This window comes from Triticum urartu, chromosome 4, assembly GCF_003073215.2.
Source record: "Triticum urartu cultivar G1812 chromosome 4, Tu2.1, whole genome shotgun sequence".
Taxonomy (NCBI): Eukaryota; Viridiplantae; Streptophyta; class Magnoliopsida; order Poales; family Poaceae; genus Triticum; species Triticum urartu.
In genome coordinates, this window is record NC_053025.1 from 609,803,959 (window position 1) to 609,824,594 (window position 20,636).

At 43.9% G+C, this 20,636-nt stretch overlaps 1 protein-coding gene and 1 long non-coding RNA gene across 6 annotated transcripts; one reads left to right on the top strand and one right to left on the bottom strand.

Annotated features, from left to right (window-relative positions):
* Window positions 1-4,206: 4,206 nt before the first annotated feature.
* Window positions 4,207-4,735, bottom strand: LOC125554411 (mitochondrial import receptor subunit TOM9-2-like). Its single transcript, XM_048717974.1, has one exon. The coding sequence runs from the start codon at window positions 4,567-4,569 to the stop codon at window positions 4,207-4,209; it is 363 nt and encodes a 120-aa protein (XP_048573931.1). The 5' UTR covers window positions 4,570-4,735.
* An 810-nt stretch (window positions 4,736-5,545) lies between these two features.
* On the top strand, window positions 5,546-12,627 carry LOC125553186. Of its 5 annotated transcripts, XR_007303966.1 has the most exons (8): window positions 5,554-5,985; window positions 6,135-6,396; window positions 8,236-8,418; window positions 9,223-9,345; window positions 10,040-10,135; window positions 10,457-10,854; window positions 11,038-11,170; window positions 12,287-12,627. It is a non-coding gene; the product is annotated as an uncharacterized LOC125553186 (long non-coding RNA). The 5 variants fall into 5 exon arrangements; XR_007303965.1 differs by having other exon boundaries at window positions 5,546-5,985; window positions 10,040-10,917; XR_007303967.1 differs by having other exon boundaries at window positions 5,546-5,985; window positions 10,040-10,854; window positions 10,956-11,170.
* Window positions 12,628-20,636: the final 8,009 nt, after the last annotated feature.

Sequence of the window (20,636 nt, forward strand, 5' to 3'; positions counted from 1 at the left end):
GGTTTACACCGCCAATCGTGTAAACCGCCAATCCTCTGATGGTTTACCAATGAAACGTCTAGTCCGACCGGTTTACGCCGCGGGGTATATATCCCCGACACAAGCCATCATTGGCACCGCTCTGCGAGGACCTACATGTACCGGCTTCACGCCCGCCGCCTGTGCAACAACACTCCGAAGTGCAGTAGTGTCAAAAAAGATAAAAGGCACAAAATACACTATTCACGAATGAATTTGGTCTTTTTGTTTCTCTGTACAAAGATCGGACTCGGGTTTGAATTTTCATCCGTTTAATTTTGCATGCTACTTGAGACTAGACTTCATTTTCCCCACCGGCATCAACCATCGCTTCATTCCATGATTCCGATCATCACTCCCACTTGTCCACTTGATCCTTGTCAGATGAATGCCGACAAAAATGACTAGAGGAGACAATATAGGGCCATTTAGAAAGAACCGATAAAGACAGTCCGGGAAAGTGAAATGAAGAATAGCTTAAGTCAGTCAATGTAAGTTGGATTCTGAAATTCCTGTCCGGCACCTCTGTCTCCCAATTCATAGCACGTGTGTTCATACTCTTTCCTTGTCCGGCACATTCATGCATGCATACCTCCTTCCACCAACCCCCATTTGCACCTAACGACTACCCTATATAAGTGCTTGCGTTGGGTCACAAATTGCAAGGGCACCCAGCTAGTTTGCCACTCCAAATACATACAGGAAGGAAGCAAACCTGGCCCATCTCGTTAACTAACAACAATGGCAAAGAACAGCTACTCAGCCTCCTCGGTTCGGCTGATGTTGATCCTCCTCGTTCTGCTAGTTTTCGTTGGCGGCATCGTCGCGCGTGGACCATCAACCTGTGTCAACAACCATAATTAAGCTACGACTGCTGATGTTTCCGCCCGAATCAAATAGGTTAAATTATGCATCTATGACTTTCTACTCTAGCGAACTTGTTTCTATTCTTCGTTTGTGGCAGCTGCGGTTCAGCGAGACCGCCCACCGATCCATGGTGGTAGCTGAGGACGTGTGTGCCACTTATTCGTGAACCAAATAAAATGTCCTTGCGGCGTCGATTGGCATGTGTATGTTCATACTGATTGATGTTTGTATTGTGACCTGCTTTATTATTCAATAAAAGTGTTTGTGTCCCAGACCACATGTTTTAACTTGCAAGATTCGATCGTGACCTTTTCTGTTTTCAAGTTTTTTTTTTAAGATTTCACCACATGTTTGGAAATATCTTTTTGATGTTTCTGCTTTTGTATAAGTTATTTTCAATCATTTGAAAAAAAATCAAACTATTTATGAGCTTTTCTCTAACAGTGGAAGAACCCTTACTCTACTCAATTTAGTTCAATCAGAGCACTGCCCAAAATGGGCATTGCACGGTTAAGAAAAAATTAGATAGCATACGGTTTCATTTGTATGATGAAGAGTTGGTGATATTGCATCATACCCAAGAAGACGAAGAAACAGATGTTAAAAGCCTAAACGGATTATCGTTGGTGGTCTAGATGATGGAATTATCAGCTTGACGGTAGAATGCCTCTACGACCAAGTTACGCATTATCGTTGAGTTTGTCTGTAGAGAGCATGGATCATAGAGCAAAGCAAAGCACCACCCCATGCACAAAAGGAGGACATCCACAAGTAGAGGGACGACCGACATCAACCTAGACTAGAGCAAAAGATACGACACAAAGCATTAGAGTGAGACCCGTCCGTTGCAAAGCCTGAAACACAACTCCAAAGCCTAAAACACAACCCAATCTCAACTACAGTTTATACGATGAGGGTGATCGCAATGATCCAAATCATTTGCATGAGTATAGACGACACATCACTGAACAACCAAGGCCACCTGCTAGACGACACATCACTGAACAACCAAAGCCACCTGCTAGACGCCACAAGATTTATCTCCACCTAGTCCATAGAGAGGGGTGGGGGCACTGGGGTGGACATGCATAAACCAGGGGGAAGCAAAAAGCACGCACGTGAGCATTGAGGATGAAGCCAACCACGACCAAAGAAGCTGGAGATGTATCACGAGCAGCACGTGAATCCATGATCAGCTAACTACAAACCACCACACGACCATGACCAAAATCACAAATCGGCCGGAGATGAGCATGCCGATGGACCAGATTAGACGGAGCCAAAGCCAGATCAGCCCAATGATGACCAGTTTCACGACCAAAGCAAGCACCGCACGGAGTGTTGCACACGTCCCCGATGACCTGAACAACCAAATCCGGCCAAGGACGAGACGACATCATGTTAGCACCACTGATCAGGCTACAGGAAAAGGAGGCCAAGTCAGCCAAGACCTAGTCAACCTGCCAAGGTCTTCCACTGACGTTGGGACCCACAAGAGGATCCGACGCCGGTCCACACGCTACGCTGGCAAGGAGTGGACCAAGCGGTAGGATAAGTAGTGAAGATGGTTTTCCTGGAGGGATTGGCTAGTTGGACACGGCTGAGGCCGTTGCTTGTAATCTTCTTTTCCCCTTCCTCTGCCTCAGATTTGGAATTGAAGCTATACGTGAGAACCAGCCATGGCTGCAACTTCGATCCCTAGCCAGTAGCTAACACATCAGCAAAAAATACCATATCCGACGACGAGGCGCCTGAATTTAGCAGAGCAAAAATGGGCATAGCAACGGAGCAACCAGTCAGCTCCCGAGGATAACGACCGGTCGCCTGATCCAGCATGAAGTGGGGTGTCCCTTAGGGATGACGATAGAGGGTTTCGAGGGGGGGTGACTCCCGTCATGGAAGGGGCGGACCTTCGGACAGAGGGTCGTGACAGGGCGGCACTCTTGTAGAGGAAAGGATGGAGCAGCGCACCGCGGAATGGGAAGCATGACACCGTCCATGGAGATCGCACAACCAATCAGCCACTCGGGAACACACGGCAATGCCCGAGCTGGTCCTTTGTGCTCGTTGTTTAGCTTTTCGGTTTTGCTATTTCTCATGTAGCTGAATTTTTTTCTCGCGTCGGTCACCCTCTTCCTTCCTTCACGTCGGACCTCGCAGGAGAAGACAACCCCACTATCTACTCAGGGGGAAGCCGTGGCCCCATTATCTATCTTAGGGGGTAGGGGGTGCAAGGGATTGCTTGTGTTGATTTCCGGTGCGGGAGGGCTTAGAGGGATGGCCAGCAGGGCGGTCGGGGGAGGGGGGCAGGCGGTTAGCCTGGGTTCGCTGATGGCTACGCGAGGAAGAAGACAATGGAGCTAGAAGATAAACAGTACCACAATTTGTTTTCTACCGTTGGATAAAGATCTAAGGGCCCTGGATGAAAGTGACTGGTGCAATTTTATTTTTAGGCACCTGACGTATAGTCAGTCAGGCCTTCATTGGCTTGTATCTTCTCCTTTCTTAATGAATACACATACAGTTTTTCCGTGTGGTTCAAAAAAAAGGAGGACATGAGAAGTGACAAGATGTAGGTGGCCAAATCGTGCTGGTCAGGAAAGGAAAGAAATTAGCACAAAAGATGTATGATGTTCAAGGTACTCTCTTACATGTCATGAATCACCGAAAAAATTGAGTCAAAGTAAAGAACCAAATGCACAGTAATTCTGCAACATGTATATGCAGGTGTGGAACGTGCAGTGCTGAGCTGAAGATGAGCACCGGGCAATAACAGAAAAACTGCTCTCCTAACACACAGACAGGCCAACATATATTACAAAGATCGTGCCACGCTAGAGTACGTGTTTCTTTAGTTGCCACATGTTCATAATCATCGTTTGAGCATTGCAAAGAAATATTTGATAGTTAACCACCCATGGGTGAGTACTTGGAACTAATTCAGAAGCCGACCACAATCACCACTCTTTATCGGAATTGCTAATCAACGGCTGTGCCCAAGAGATAATATTTCCAGTTGTGTAATCAATGTTATGGAAGAGGAAGAAAAATTGATGATTCGCAAGCATATAACTGAACCAATTGCGTACTTGTTTCCCGAAACACACAATGCCGATATTTGATTCAAACCGAGAAGAAAATCGTTGAGCAAAATCCACAAGAGTTGTCTCGATCCAAAACCACCACCACTACTACTGCTACTACTTTTGCTGCCCCAGGACAAGTAAATCAAACAAGCAAAAAATCTAGCTAGATCGAAAACCCCTAATACTGCTAGCAGCACTACTTTTTTCCGCCGATGACGACGTCGGGCGGCGACAGCTACCAGGAAGGAGGGCCCAAGAGGGTCTGGTGCTCTGTCCACGCGTTCTCAATCTCGTTGAACCCGGCCTCACGGTCCGTCAGGATCATGAGCGGCGCCACCAGCACCAGGAAGCTCGTGCCCGCGATCCACGCCGCCTTCCCCGTGCTCCGCGTCAGCTTCCAGGCCACCGTCCCCGCCTGCCGCCCCACCTCCGCCGCGCACGAGCACGCCTGGCGCCCCGTGTCCGCCGCGGTCGAGCAGGCCTGACGCCCCTTCTCCGCCACGGTCGAGCACGTCGGCCCAGCCGCCGCCGCCAGCTTCCGCCCCTGGTCCGCCACCGACGACGCCACGGCCGTCCACGTCGTCATCGCCGACTCCATGTGATGCTGGCCGCCGCTAGCTCTCGGTTGGGACGTCGATCGAGCGGGTCTCGAGAGGAGGATCGCTAGGGTTTCTTAGGCCTCGATCGAGAGTCTCTCCGTGGGTTTAGGGTCAGCGCCTCGGTGCCGGGTCTTGTACTTATAGTAGTTTGGGAACGATCAGATTTATTTGGGTCCGAATCCTGTCTCTTATAACTTGACCTTCAAGAAAGAAACTTTTCCAGTTCACTTAACGGAAACGAGTTGGAGACTTGCCCGTTACCAGGCGTACGCGTGCAACGTGGACAACTCCGAAAGGAGGTGGGTATCGGCCTGTCAGCAAAGAGTACGTAGTAGCTGGTGCATACAATACCACCCGGTTGCTGCCAACCTCATCTCAGAGGTGATGTTGTCAGCGGCAGCGACGGTGATGCCAACAATGCAGCACCGACGACGCTTCCATGGCAACACCGCGTGAGCTCGCCAATAGAGGCGATGTTGCGAACGGCTGGGACGGTGCTGCCATTGTGAACGGGGAGCTCACAACAGCGACGCCTATTGCAAACTCCTCGAATAAAAAAAAAATCTTTGCCCCATTGCAGCATGGCGCTTGTGTTGCGGCTTCTCCGGCGACCACAACTTTGCAGTATCTCTATTGCGGCATCTCGGGAAAGCCCCTTTTGCAGCATCCATGTTGTCTACCCAGTTTCCATTATGCATGTACCTTGTCGACTAGACCTGTTCGCAGTTAGCTGTGTCTTGTTCAAATCGTATGCTGCCTAGCTTTCTTGTAGCACTGTACTGCTACCTTCGTCCTGGTTTATAAGTTTCATATAACATGGTAGATATTTTTGCATGCGGGTGTTGATAAGGCTCGGTTGCATGGCGACGTGCCTCCTTGTCTCTAATCTATTAAAACCATTCACTTGTGCATCAAAGGCGACCACTGGCGATAGCCACGTCGATTTTACTGTACCGAAAGAAAACACGCGAGAGAAAAGAAAGGAAGAAAGGGATCGGGGTTTGTCTATCGTTCCCTCTCCCACACGCCTCCTCACACGACCCCACCTCGCACCCCCGATGCTGCGCCGACACCTCCTCCCCTTCTCTCATGGCCTCTAAGAGCATCCACAAATCCTCCCTCTTCCCTAATCTCCTTCCTTTTGCCTCTCAATCACGAATCAGGATCCATGGAGGTGTCCGACAAGTGCTACTTGATCTGCTATACGGCAGCGGCGGGGAACACCGGCCGTCGGTCTGCCTCTCGCTGCTCATCCTCCGGGAGGCTGCGCGCGGAGGGAACTCGTTGTTGGCGAGGTTCCGCGGAGTACCAAGCAGGTGCTCTTCGCCGGCGGGGACGAGCATGACCTTCTCTTCCCCGGCCTCTTCACCCCCAAGGGCACCGGCCCCAGGAAGATCCCTAGGTTGCCCTACAAGGTTGGTTGATTAATTAGCCTAGCTTGCCTGCAGATTTAATGGTTTCTTCTTGATTTGCTTTCCTGGGTGGGGTTTTCCTTGGACAGAAATTTTTTCTATTTATCGGCCTTGGAAATTTTTCTAGTCATGATCTGATTTGATTATTGAAGCACGGAACCTAGAGTGGCGGCTGCGAGGAGGTGGCCGATGGGGTTCGGCGACCGGACGGGGGCATGGGCGTCGGTCTTCCTCCTCCTGCTCCCAGTCGCAGGCGCGGCCACCATCCACCAGATCTTCACCACGACCCCTCGCACCACCTTGCCGCCGCTGTGTCCTCTAGGACTGAGCTGTGGGAGGAGTGCCTACGGAAGGCCACAGAGCGCAGGCCATCGCCCACGCCCTCTTCTCGCTGCTGGCCACCAAGTATATGAGGTACAGAACTTCAACTCCTGCCCACCACAGATATATTCTTCCTCTTTTTATAGTTTTGGCGTGGTGAGGCCAGTCCATCAGAGTGGGGAAATTTCATGCAGTGGAGGAAGAGCATATGCTGCAGCCCTCACACACTGTTGATGGCGTCAACGAAAGTGCACATTGAGATTCTGATTCATTCAGATTTGCTTTTGATACACTAGCTCGTGGATTCCGAGCTCGTATCTGCTGCTCCTAGGTTAAGCGTTAGTTTCACTTAGTCTCTGATTTACCTGACTATCTCTAGGATTAGTCCATGGATTATATTACTTTAGTTTGGTCATTGCATTCATTCTACGCTTCAGGATTAATTACACCAATCCTTAGCTGTAAGCATCATGCCTAAAGTACTTGTAGTTTTAAAATATTTGATTCATGCCTCTCAGGGTTCTGCATGGACTTGTGTTTTTTCTAAATTATCTACCTAACTTGCTTCTATGAATTTCCTGCTCTATTCTTGATATGTCCGATGGTTATATGAGCCCTTTAATCTACCGACGCATCGAAAATAATGGTTACTACAAGATCTTATCCCTGCTTACACATTTCTCAAAGAGATGATATAGGTCACACGATTATGTGGACAACATAGAGCATGTATGTTTGTTGTCATTGTGCTTCTGTTTTGTCAACCGAGCATGATAAATTCTCTATGTTTGCAGCTTTCTGTCTCTTTTTTTCAATCTTTGCTCATATGGACACATCCTCTGCTAACTCTTTAATTCCATTTAACTTAGAGCATGTTCGGCAACACTCCACTCCTCTAATTTCTAAACTCCACTCCTTACTTCTCAACTCCCAACTCTACTTGCATATTTTAGAATTTTGCAAAACGTTCGGCACCCAACTCCAGCTCTTCTACGTGTGCGCATGGAGAAAGGGAATCGGGGCAAGCAGGGAGTACGAGAGATTTGTGGGGTTCTGTTTCCTGTTTTTTCTCTCGAACCGGTAAGTGGCGTGTAAAAATTGGTACGAGCCATCGAGACGGAGCATGCAGAGCGTCACTTTCCCGACTCCAGCGATTTGTACAACGGGCCGCTCCGCTTTGGATTATGAAATCTACAGAGTTGACTCGTTCGGTGCGGCTCAGCCGGCTCCCGTAGCGGAGTTGAGGAGCGGAGGGCTCCCGAACACCCCCTTAATCTCTATCTCCATTCAACTTGTTGATATAGTACCACCTCCATTACAAACCATTCTTTTGATATGCTGCTCTCCTTTATTTCTTTCCATTTTATCTTACTTCCAATTATTAATTTGAGGTTAAAATCCTGAAAGTTAGTGATGTGATGCACCAAAATTGGGGTAGTTTTTTTTATTTATCACAAGAAATGAGTGCTACTATTATGCGTTTATTCTTGTTTTGTCATTATTCTACAATGATCAGCCATGACTGTTCTTTCAAAGTGAGCTTCATTTCTCTATAGTCAACTCTCTCAATGGTATTCTTTTGAATATTTTTAGTGCCATGTTTACTTATTTTACACACTATACAGTGATGGTGAAAGACTTGAAGTAGATCATGCTAGCATTTTCCCAATGTGATGGCTATGGCCAATAGTCAGCCTGCACATCTTACTTTCAATGTCTGCCCATATGGATACACCCTGTGCTAATTCTCTATTTTCGTAAGTTCCTGATATACTACCAGCTAAATGAAAAAGGCTTCTTTTTAGCTGCTACTCTCCTATGATTCTTTTCATTTTACCAGTTAAGTGAAAAAGGTTTCTCTATAGTCTTCTCCAAAACAATTCCTACCTTTTATTGGAACTGCAGCTAACATAAAACACAAAACAAATGCAGGCACGCCTGGTGGTGTCAAGTACTTTGGCGAGCTGGAGGAACATTGCTTTCTAGGGCAATGAAGTGAAGCTCTACGAACACCATGTGGATAAGCTCTTCACAATGTTTGGACACAAAGAGCCAAAGATCGACTATTATGTCTGCACCATCAACAAGACGTTTGCCAAACCAGGCCAGGGCATGGTATGCTCAAATACGTAGCCTGGTCAATGTTTACTACTTCGTGATGTAGCAAGTTGTATCTCCATACTATAGACTTAGACTCAAACTTTTTATCCATTTTTTTAACAGAAAACATGTTGATTGATTCTCACTAAGTATCTGTGCTTTTAACTTTATCTTTTGAACACCACTACTGATGCTTTAGTGCCATGCCCACACTGTATGTGAAAATGACAAATTTGCTTTGCTATGTCTATCTGTAAGCCCAATTTTCTTTTGTCGGTATTTTATCTCACTCTAATACTTTGTTATACTCAATGAGATTCATTCAACTCTCTTTTGCAATATTACTTGTTTCTTCCAGAATTCTATAATCTGTTGTGCTCGGCCATTCGATTACCCGCACATCTATTTTTAGCTCAATATAAAAAAATCTTGTTATGTTCATACTACTTAACAGTCAACAGTTTAGTCATCTTACAAAAACCAATTATGTTCCCTTTCTCACTCCATACAAGATAGGCCAAGACCTGGGCCATTGTTATTTTTCTCCTGCCATTTTGGAAGTCTTTTACTTGATCTTTTCTAGCTTACTATATGACCTGCGTTGTTGTCATCTTGCTTACTACTCCCTCCGTTCCTAAATATTTGTCTTTATAGAGATTGCATATAGCAGATCTCAAGAGAGATTTCACTGAAATTTCAGCATTCTTCTCCAGTATAGCTTCAGTATTTTGTTTCGTCTTCATGCAAATCGTGTAATACGTAATTTCCATTGCTTGCTGAGGTCGGAAAGCATTGAGTTTGATTGTTTGTGTTGTGCAGATAATGAGCGTTTTAAAAGATTGCACATGGAAACCTTATTCAAGTTCACAAACCAAGTAGATGGCTACGACGCTATCTGTGGCGTCCCTTGGTCCCTTCTCCCTGGAACAAACGTTCTTGACGGTATGGTCTTCCTCCTCTTCGCCATTTGCTATTTTAAGGGGATTTGGAATACTAGATAAGCAAGTTCTATATGAACCAATTTTGTATTGCCATTTTTCTTTTTGATTACTATGTTTAGACTTTGAACTTCCAAATTAGATCTATAGTCTATAAAGGTAAATTTAGAAGCAAGTCCTGTACAGTCATTTTTTAGAGCTCTTGTCTCATAAGTATATTGGAGTGGGACAACTTTGCAGTTACTGATGGACAAATAAAGTTGTCAAGCACTTGTGCTTTTGCTTTTGGGAGTGGATCTCATACGTCTTAGGAAAGCATCAATGTTAGAAGATAATGAAGTTGCTGAAATTCTGAATGAGATATCAGGACAAATTGTTCGGTGCGCTCTTGCCAGTTCCTCAAAAAAAAATTACAAATTGTTCGGGGAAAAGGTATTTTTATTCTTCTATTGAACGGGTACTCTTAGAGAACACATAGTATTTCCTAAACATTCAAGATTCTGTTTGTTGTGAACTATTAGTCTGCAGGATAATGCTCAACATATTATATATTACTTGTTGTGAACTATTCTCTTCCTTGTATTTGGTAGGAGTGATAATTTAGTTTGATTCAAAATTAAATTTGATGTGTAAGATTATGGTTGCACAATGCTAGAGCGCTGACTGCTGAGGATATTTTGTGTTTTATGATATTGCAGGTCCAATAGTTATGGACTTATCTGGGTTTATACATAACCAGGAAGCATAAGCTTGTTGTGCATACATTGTTCGGAAAAGTCATGTACTTATCATAGGTAAGCTGTTGGTATCGACTCTCGGTTGCACTTGAGAATTTTATTGACTCTAAAACAGAGTTAAAATGTTTTAGATGTCATGATGTTGTACTATAATGTATTCAGCTCCTTACTTCCCTCATTATAACTGAATATGTGGGAATTATCTAACTCCAAAAGTTCTGTTCTGGGGACAGCTCGCTTGTTCTCAAAGAAATCTTTGGAGTTATAGAGTATGGCTAAATCTTTGTTGTGCATTATCATCACAAATTTTATACCTCAACTGGTGCTTTCAATATACTGCCATAACCATTTTTTCTTATCCTATTTTCATCTAAGAAGTGGATGAGCTCGAGAAGGTGTTCTACGAGGCCCCACGCCCCTTGTCCCTTCCCCTGCTTCTCCGCCGCCGCCTCTTTCTCTGCCAAATCCACATCACCGCCGTGCCCGTTGCTGGGACAGGACAGGGGTGGATGCGAGGGAGAGAGGGGGGTTGCCTCGGCAGCGCCGCCTAGCAGTGTATGAGGTGTCTAGAGGAGGGCAGTGCGGCAGGGTAAAGTCCTCTCCCACTGCAGAGTAGTCCACGGCACGGTCACTGTCGTCCTCACCTTCTAGCCGTCTGTGATGTCGTCGCCATCGCCAAGCCCCCTCGCCACGCGGTACACATAGATGGGAGAAGCGGTAGGATGCAGCAGCTCGCAGATTCCTTGGTCGTTGCTGATGCCAAGCAAGAAGACAAGGTGATTTTGAATCCGTGTCTTTCTTTTTGCCTCGTCCCTCCCATGAATTTTGCTTGGATCTTGGTGAGCTCCTCAACCATCTGGTTTCTTCTTATTTCAAGTGTGCACACCTCTAGCTCGACTTGTGCCGGCGGTGGATATTGCTGAAGCGGAGGCACCTTTCGTTTTTCGTCCTCTTCGTAGGTGGGAAGGCGAAGCGGGTTGGAGGAAGAAGCCATGCAAACTTGGTGAGAGAGGAGATGGGGTAGGGCAAGAAGCTGTGTGGGACGATTTGGCACTGGTGGACGCCTACGATCACACCGTCGCCACCTAAAAGGTATGCGCCCTCGCCCCCTTTTATTCTCTTGCCCTTTCCGTCTTGCTGGGAGAAGATGTATGTGTGTTCTGTTTTAGACAATGGTGTTCATGTAAGCGTGTTCACGTCATGTTCCGTTCTGCAATGCACAAGTACTATGTTCTCTTTTATTTCTGGAATCGTGTCTATTCGCACAAGTACTATGCACACAGCAACACATGGCCTATACTGCTGCAAATTGTTCTGCGTTAGCTTTGAATCTGTTAGTGAAGTTGTTATTGTATGGTAACAGTGTACTTTTATGGGCTGATTAATAGAATGGATCTGTATGTGCTATAGATAGCTAATCCTTTGCAACAATTTAATAAGATGCTGAAATCAAAGGCGTGACCTCTATTTGATCAGCACGGTATGCTATAAAACCAAGAAGAAGAGGAGGAGTATGGGTGTGATTTGCTTCTGTTTTCGTTATATAATTGTAGGCTCTATTGGTACCAATTTTTTTCTGGTGTAAATTTTTGCTCTTGCGATTTGTCTCTTGTAATTATCTTGAATCCTACAGTCAGTTGCATTTTTGGTTCCTACAGTCAGTTGCATTTTTGGTACCAAGTGAGAGTTTGGTCCTGCAATTCGGTTCCTACAGTCAGTTGCATTTTTCTTGTATGAAATTAAAGTGTCATAGTTTATCAATATAACACGAATTGTACCATCTGACATTCCATAAGCTTTATCAGTACTATGTTCTCTCCAACTGAAGGTTTGCTCTCAGTTTCAGATCTCCCTGAGTTATTCTAGAATCTATTATGCTCTTTTACATTGAATTCCTTGGGTTGAAACTGTGAGTTGTGCCTATTTTTAATTCTAAAATATATCCGGTCTGTCTAGAGAAGGTAGAACGACAAGGTGATTCAGATGTTTTACAGTATCTGATATGCCCCTTAATTAGTAAGGTGGGCTCACAAGCTTGGGTCCTGAGCCACAAGAACACGAGATACGATTTCTCATGGTGGGTTCTACATTCTTAGGAGACATGCTGAAAAGTGTCTTCCTCTGCCAACTAGCATTGAGAACATGTTTTTTACTCCAGTTGATGTCTACACAATTTCTAGCTTATTGAATTGTATGGTTTCTTTGCAGGACATGTCTCAGAATCCCCCATGTCAACAACTGGTAGCCAAAGATCTTCATGGAACTGAGTGGCATTTTCATCACATTTTTGTGGTGATTTTACAATTTGAGTATTCAGCTTGAACACCCTTTAAACTTTCCGTCGTTCTGTTATTGTTTTCGTATAGCGGTAGATGTCACAATTGAATGTTGAATTCTTGTCACTGCAGAAAATTGCAGCATATAGTGATTCATTACTTCTTGAATATGTTGAACTGTATCCCTGTCTGGTTCTATCTCATGCCTTCCGGTGTTTTGTGTTTCAGATGCTATCTTTGTATTTAAGTGTCATTTATTTAGTTCTTTCAAAATTTGTTGTCGCAACTTCTTACATCCAATGTCCATGTGTTATAAGATAGCAACAAAGCAAATGAAATGGGCGCTCAATATAGCAACAAAGCAAATGGAATGGGCGATTGCCAACTTGGCGCCGCCCAATTTCCTTTCAAGAGACGCCACCAGGTGGCGCCCCAACCCCTAGTACAATTATTAAGCTCCCTTGAAATAAGCTCTCCTAGTGAATCCAGAGGTGTGAAACATACATGGCCCCTGGGTGATAGTGGGTGAGACGTGTTGGTGGGCATCTCGGTCCCTTGCGTGTCCGGTTTTGTTGTGTACATGGGCAGTTGGTTAGCTGGTCCCTTGCATGTCGGTTTGTCTAGCCAAGAAAGGAGAGCGTTACCACACCCAGCCAATAAAAGACTTTCAACGGCCAAAATTGATTGAACAGAGAAAGTGTAGGAATAAATTAGGATGTGTCTATTATTACCTAAAATGTATTAATTAACAAATCATCATTCGTGTGTCCAATCCTAAGTAGTGATCTTCCTTTTCTTTTAACATGTAACTGCCATCGCTTGGAGGCAGCTTCTCCCTATGTATATATACATTTTCTATCAATGGAATTACCCCCACTCTTGTATTTGTCAAATATACTCCCTCCTTTCTAAATATAGGTCTTTTTAGAGATTTCAATAAGGGACTACATACGGAGCAAAATGAGTGAATCTACACTCTAAAATATGTCTATATACATCCGTATGTAGTTTATATTGAAATCCCTAAAAAGACTTATATTTAGAGACGGAGGGAGTATGTTCTTTTACTTTTGTTTAAATTTTCAAAAAAAAATTCTGCTTTTCGTGAATATTTCTTTTCAAAATCAGTGTGAACATTTTTTAAACACCTCACAAACTATTTTTAAATTCCATGAAAATTTCTCCAAAACATGAACTTTTTTATTAGATAAATGAATACTTTTTAGATTGTATGACTTTTAAAATATGTGCACACATTTTAAGTAATACGTGAACATGGTTTGTAACTTTTTATTGAGATGAACACAGTTTGTAACTATATGAGCATGTTTCCAATGCATGGACATATTTAAAGCATGGACACTTCTCAAAATTGAACACTTGTTTTAAATTTGTGATCATTTATTCAAAATGTGCGAACATATCATATGAAAATTTTATAAAATGTCATGAACATATTTCAAAATATACAAGCATATTTTTTAAAAGTTCATGGGCATTTTCTAAAATACCATTTGAAATTGATTACACATTTACTTATTTTTTAGAACTTCAGTAAGAAAACACATGTAAAAATAATAAAAGAAATGAAATCTAGCTAACCTATACTAATGGATCGGCCCAGCATAATTAAGGCCAGAAACCTAACAACCAATCATAGTACATCCATAAAAAAGTAGAACTCATAGAAGAAGAACGGCGCAGCAAAGCGCGCAACAACTTCTAGTATGTAGCATGTCATGTTAGAAACGTCTACATGCATAGCACCGTAAATGAACTTACCTACTCCATTTGTCCTCAAATAAGTGTAAGTTTAGCATTTGAATTTTTTCCACAAAAGAGTACTTAAATCTTCCCAATGCATAAAGTAGAAAAATATATTTCTCTCTCATCACATGGGAATCAAGCCCAATAACATTCAACACATGGGCTCCTTATTTTGTACATGCACTCAGCTCATTGAAGTTGGGGGAATTAAGAGGGAGATAGCCGATTGTGCCTTCCAAATGCATTTTCTATCATTGGGGAGCGCTCAAAGCATGGGCTCCTCAGAACAGTGTTTTTTGTTTGTTTGTTTATTTTTGGGCTTCTTCTGAGTGTAACGCAATGGGCTGTGCCCGACTTTTTTCTGTATTTGGACTGACTGCTTTGTGTGCCAGATGGGCCAGCAGGGAACGTTTGGAACGTTCATAAAAACTAACGCGCAGTGATATTTCTTTATAGTGATGTTAACTTTTGCTCGTTCAATAAAATTAACCCAATTGCTTCCCAGCGTGCGTTCGCTTGCTTTTTGTTGCCCTTGCGGGTGGGCAGAAAAATCAGCATGAAACCACACACCGTGGGCAGAAAAATATGTGATCATCATATACAAAATATAAAAAATTAACACAGTACAATCACAAACACTTATAATACATGTGCATACTTTCATCTCTATGAAGACGTGCACACATACTTTATCTCTATGAGCACCTTCAAAATACTGACCCGGCATAACATCTTGAGATTGACGAAGTTACCACATGCGTCTCGTAGTCAACGGGAATATCTCATTCCACTGAACGAGTATCACTCATCATGAACGCGCGCGCGCACAGACACACACACCTTGTCCATATAAGCATCTCGATGGAAACATCTTCTCCCACTAAACGAACATCACCAGAAATGTTGAAATAAATAAAGGAAAAATGCGTACACCAGTGTCAAGTCTAGGACTTGAGCCCTGTTGAGCTATTCCACCATAAAAAACCTAACTATCTGAGCTACGCTCAGTTTGCATATGCAAAATTATTCCTGAAATTTTGAAAATGCACTCCGCTCTAAGTGTCTAGACAAAAATAATATTTTTTCACCCCATGACGAAATTTTTGAAACTATATTCCACATGGCACATTCCAATAATTTTATCTGGTAATGAAAAGGACAATTGTTTTTTGGTTATAAAATCGGCATGAGACTAATATTTGGTATGCATACATACCGCGACGCCAATATTTCTTTGTAGCTACCTATAATTCAGAATAAAGACATCGCACTCACACACATTTATAATAGACCTGAATATTAATTGGGAAAAAATCATCAGCCCATAAATGTTAGCAATACCGAAAATCATGTTTGCATTGATTTGGTTTATAATTCACAAAGATAACAGACCCGCCAGCCATCTGCACGTGTGAGCTGGACCTCCTATTTATCGACCAGCACAATGCCCAATTTTTCTCATCCGTTTTTCTTTTGCTTCCTTAAATCAAATTTGGAATTTCAAAAACTGTTCATGATTTCGAAAAAATATTCATAAAATTATTTTTAAAACGGAATTAAAAAATTTCATAAATTTTAACTAATTTTCTAAATTTCAAAAAAATCACTTATTTGGAAAAATGTTTTGGATTCAAAATAATGTTCATGAACTTTAAGAACTATTCAAAATGTGTGCAAGAATTTTTGAAAAATGAACATTATTTTAATTTTGATGAATAGTTTTTGAATCATCGAACTTTTTTCAATTTGATGAACTAATTTTAAATTTGATGAACATTTTTTAATATATGATGAACACTTTTCATATTTGATGATGAAATTTAGAATTTGATGATTTTTTTATCTAATTGGATTGACATTTTTTAAATTGATGAACATTTTTTTAATTTTGGAGAACAAAAATTGTTCATGATTAAATTAATGTTCATGAATTTGGGTAAATGTTGTGAAATGAAAAATAAAAAGGAAAAGGAGAAATGAAAAAAGAACATAAAAAATGAAAAACGAAAATGAAAATTATAAAATGATACTAATCCAAGGGGTGAGCGTTTGGTCCACAAACGTCGACCTAGCGACGCCTGGGGGTGAGCGTTTGGTCCACAAACATGACCTGGGCGATAAATAAGAACTGCTCATACAAGCTAGCCATGATGGTCTTCTTTTCAAAAACTACATAAAATTAGACACTTCGTACGGAAAAATTGAAGCTGAAAATGCACGGTAATTTCGGTAACCACGGTAAATGCATAGGCCCTCACCTAAAAAGTGTTGATTAACTAGCCCACCACCCATCCTAATGGGCTGGGATACCACTGTCCATTTAATCATCCAACCACAGGCTGGTTCGTGTAACCAAGCCTGATCCATAAAACTCTGAAACACACGAGTTAACAAGGATATCCTAGGTCAAATCAATCAAAACAGATCCTAGGCCAAATCAGGAATATCTGAAGCCAGTTGTGAATTCTTCGTTGCCCTTTCTTTTGCTGCAAGTAATAGTAGACACGGTAGATTTTACTCCAGACACGGTAGATAAGTAGAAATATTTTGTTTCCTAACTTCCACTTGCTAAAATTTAGGAGCCCCATCAAAGTGGTCACAATTTGATGATCTGGGACTGGATTCACACATCGACACAAACAACTAAACTAATCAATCAACGACGCAATGTGGCGGTCCTTCCTCGCCCGATCTCAGCCCCTACTTTCCCATGTCCGGCGCGGCCCTTCTGGATGCAGCGCCGCCGCCGGCGACACCCTGGTTGCTGCCGGCGCGTATCCACGTCCATACGCCTCGAGCGCCGCTGAGGCCGACGTCGCTGCGAACTCATTGCGTACGACGACGACGACGAGGCGGCATCTGTACGTGGTGCTGGACGAGATGAAGACGGGGCGCGGTATCTACAGACTCGACGTGGACGACCTGGACGGCGGCGACGAGGACGCGGTCACCGGCATGGACAGCCCACGGCGGGTGCCGCGGCAGACGCCGCCGCCGTGTCAGCTGCCCGAGCCGGTCCTCCGGCTGGGCTATACGTTGGTCGGTTCATGGGAACACTTCTCAGCCGTCGGCGGCAAGATCGTCGTCACAGGGAGCACACGACGTGGTGATTATCATGAGGAAATCACCTTGGTCTACGACACCAAGACGGCGAGGCTGGACATGGGGCAGCCTCCGCCTGCCCATTTCACGCACAAGGGCTGCCACGTCGCTGCCGTCGGGAACAAGTTGTACAGGTTCGGCAGCGGCAGCGTCTGTCCGCCGCACTATCTCAGCGAGCAGCAGGTGGTTGAGTTGCACGGCGGATACGAGAGCCACAACGACGACAGGACCATGCTACGTATGAGAGGACAGATCATGGAGTGGAGCTGGAAGAATGCGCCATCGCTCCCGGCCGGCGGCGGCGGCTACGTCCATTCATGCGCGGTGCATCCGGACGGACGCACCTTATTCGTCTCGCGCGGCCCCGTCACCTTCTCCCTGGACACCGAGCAAGAAGGGGGCGAGTGGACACGCCGAGGCGACTGGGCCATGCCGTTCCATGGTCGTGCTTACTACGATGCTCACCTAGACGCGTGGGTTGGGATCGGATACCGAAACGACACCCAAGACTTGAACTACCTCTGCTCCTGCCAGGTCCCAAACCTCGCCGGCGATCAGCCACCCAAGCCATTGCCGACGCCCGAGTGGAGGGTTTGCAAGGAGGAGCTGACGTTCCTCGAGGGCGCGTCAAGCTGTGCGCTCCTCCACACTGGGCGTGGCAGGTTCTGCCTCGTCGAGGCAAGACCGGTGGTGCCGCTCGCGGAAGGGGCCAAGGCTAGCCAGTGCAACAGGTGCACCATGCACAATGGTAATGACCACCTGCTCCATGTCACCATGTTCTGTGCTAAGCATGGTAGGGATGGCGAGCTCGTCATGGCACCATGCCGACCCGGCCGCTCCTACCTTGTGCCCCATTATGCTGAGGATGCTGACGACGAAGATGATCCAGTTGAGAATCCGCCTGCTGCATTCTGGATATGACGCATGACCTCTTCCTAATGTTGCCCATTTAAATAATTTTTTCTCCAGTTTCTGTTCATGTGTCAGCTTAATTACTATAGTCAATGATCTTGAATATGGAACTTTTATTCACAAATAAAATAAAGTAATTGTTCATCTTAAATATTATGTGCAATATTCATGCATAGTTGATTTAAAAAACATATTCCGGCTGTGATATCGAAATTCAAAATTATTGTTCTCCAATTAGTTGTATGCAAAGGAATCAATTGATTACGGTAATTTGCACTTGACTAGGGCTCCAAATATTTACTTTTTCTCAGGTTTTGGTTATGGGCCAAAATTATTGAAATTATGTTGTTTTTTATTCGTAACATCGGCTGCATTTTCTACCCATAAGAAACTCCGAAAAACCCCACCTCTACTCTTGTGACATCCCGAACCACACCGATGACGATGGCAAACAACCACCCAAGCAAGTGACAAAACCGGAGTCGAGGATGGGCAAAGAGGAGCTCACATTCCTCAAGGGTGCCTCAAGCCATGCACTCATCCCTCCTTCCCTCCTCCCTGCCTTGCCGCCGCTAGAGGACGCGTCCGGACGGCGGCGGCAGGGAGTCCTCGTCTCCTCGCACAGGGGTTTTGGCGCGGGCCAAGGCAACCTTGCCTGGATGCGGCGCTTCTATAAAGCATGCCAATAACAAATGACAAAAAAAACCCATAAAAATAGCTAAGAAAAAACATATCCGAGGTCAAACAAAAAATGAGCCTAGCGAAAACGGGTCGACAACTGGACATCACGATGATGTAGGACGCGCGACAAAAATGAAGCAGAATCAAGTTTGTGCAAAAGATTACAACAAATAGATCGGACGGATCACAACTTAGTTGAGACATGCAGTTGTGGGACGGGGGCAACACTTATAGTTACATATCTAGCGGTGGAGATGCAACTAAGAGAGTTGTGTGTGAACATTATTTTATTTTAGATGAACAATTTTTGAATCTCTTCAAAAAGTTAGTTTGGTGAACCAAATTTTTAATTTGATGAACATTTTTCGAAATCCACGAACATTTCTTAAATTTTAATGTATATTTTTTATTTTTGATGAAAAAAAAATCGAATTTTATAAAAAAACTAAAGTTGATGGAATTTTTTTAATTTAATAAACTTTTTAATTTGATGAACAAATTTATTTGTGAATTTGTAAAAATGTTCATGACATGAAAAATAAGAAGGAAACGGAAAAAGAAAAAGAAAAACCGAACGAAAAATTAAAATTAAAAGGAAATAAAAAGGAAAACATAAATAGAAAACCTATAAAAGAGCAACAACAAAAAATGGAAGAGGGAGCCTACGCTACTTGGGCGGCCTAATTTCACCTACCGAGCATGATGGGGGTGCGTGTTAGGTCGACAAAAGATCGACCGAGAGTAACTAACTGACAAGCGCTCGTTTCCCGCGTCCCCAAGGGTCACTGGGAAGGGCTGAAAGCGCGTCACTTGCGCTCTCAGCCACCGCCACTTGTCGCGCTCTGGGCGGTTCCTCCGGATTTTTGCTTTTTTATTGATTTTCCGCACACGTTTTCTGCTTTTTAGATGGTTTTCTTCGAGTTTTTTTCCGGCTTTTTGGTTTTTCACCGGTCTTTCTTAGCTTTTGGATCAAAATAATTTTCAAAAAATATTTGCGCGAAAAAATTGTGTTTTTTCCTATCACGAGAGGCACGGTTTTGCTTCCGCGGGAGGCATGGTTTTGCTTTCACGAGAGGTACGACCGTGCCTCTAGGAAACGAAAAAAAACATGTTTTCTCTATTTATTTTTCTGTGCGAGGTGCGGCCGTGCCTCTAGGAAACAAAATAAAAGTGTTTTCTCTTTTTTTTCGCGAGAGGGATGGTTTTGCTTCCGCGAGAGACATGGTTTGCTTTAGCGAGAGGCACAACCATGCTTTCTCGTAAACGAAAAATAAATGTGTTTTCTCTTTTTTTTTTCTTTTGCGAGAGGCACGGTTTTGCTTCCCTAAGAGGTATGGTTTTGCTTTCGCGGCCGTGCCTCTCAGAAACGAAAAAATGCAAAAAAAATTTCTTCCGTGAGAGGCACGGTTTTGCCGTGCCTCTCGAAAACGGAAAAAACGCGTTCTCCTTTTTTTGTGAGAGACACGGTTTTACTTCCGTGAGAGGTATAGCCGTGCCTCTCGGAAATGGCTTTCGGAAAAGGAGAAAAACGTGCTACCAGTTCGGATTTTTCGTCCTTTTTTGTCTGTTTTTTCATGAAAAAAAGTCCGTCAAACCTATCAATGTGAAATCTAGTTTTGAAGATCTCAACGCGAGAAATCCAACGGTGAAAATTGTTTAAGATTTCGAAACACAATTTAAGAGATAAATCGTTTTCAATAAACGGAAGATCGACCACACCACACTGCTTGAAACAGGTGGTTAGCTATCTCAAAAAAAGATCGACCACACCACGGTGGTGCGTGTTTGGTCGACAAAGATCGACCTAGGCGATAAATAGG

Bases quoted from the DNA above. Each gene is read 5' to 3' on its own strand.
- LOC125554411 (XM_048717974.1), bottom strand. From the start codon at position 4,569: ATGGAGTCGGCGATGACGACGTGGACGGCCGTGGCGTCGTCGGTGGCG.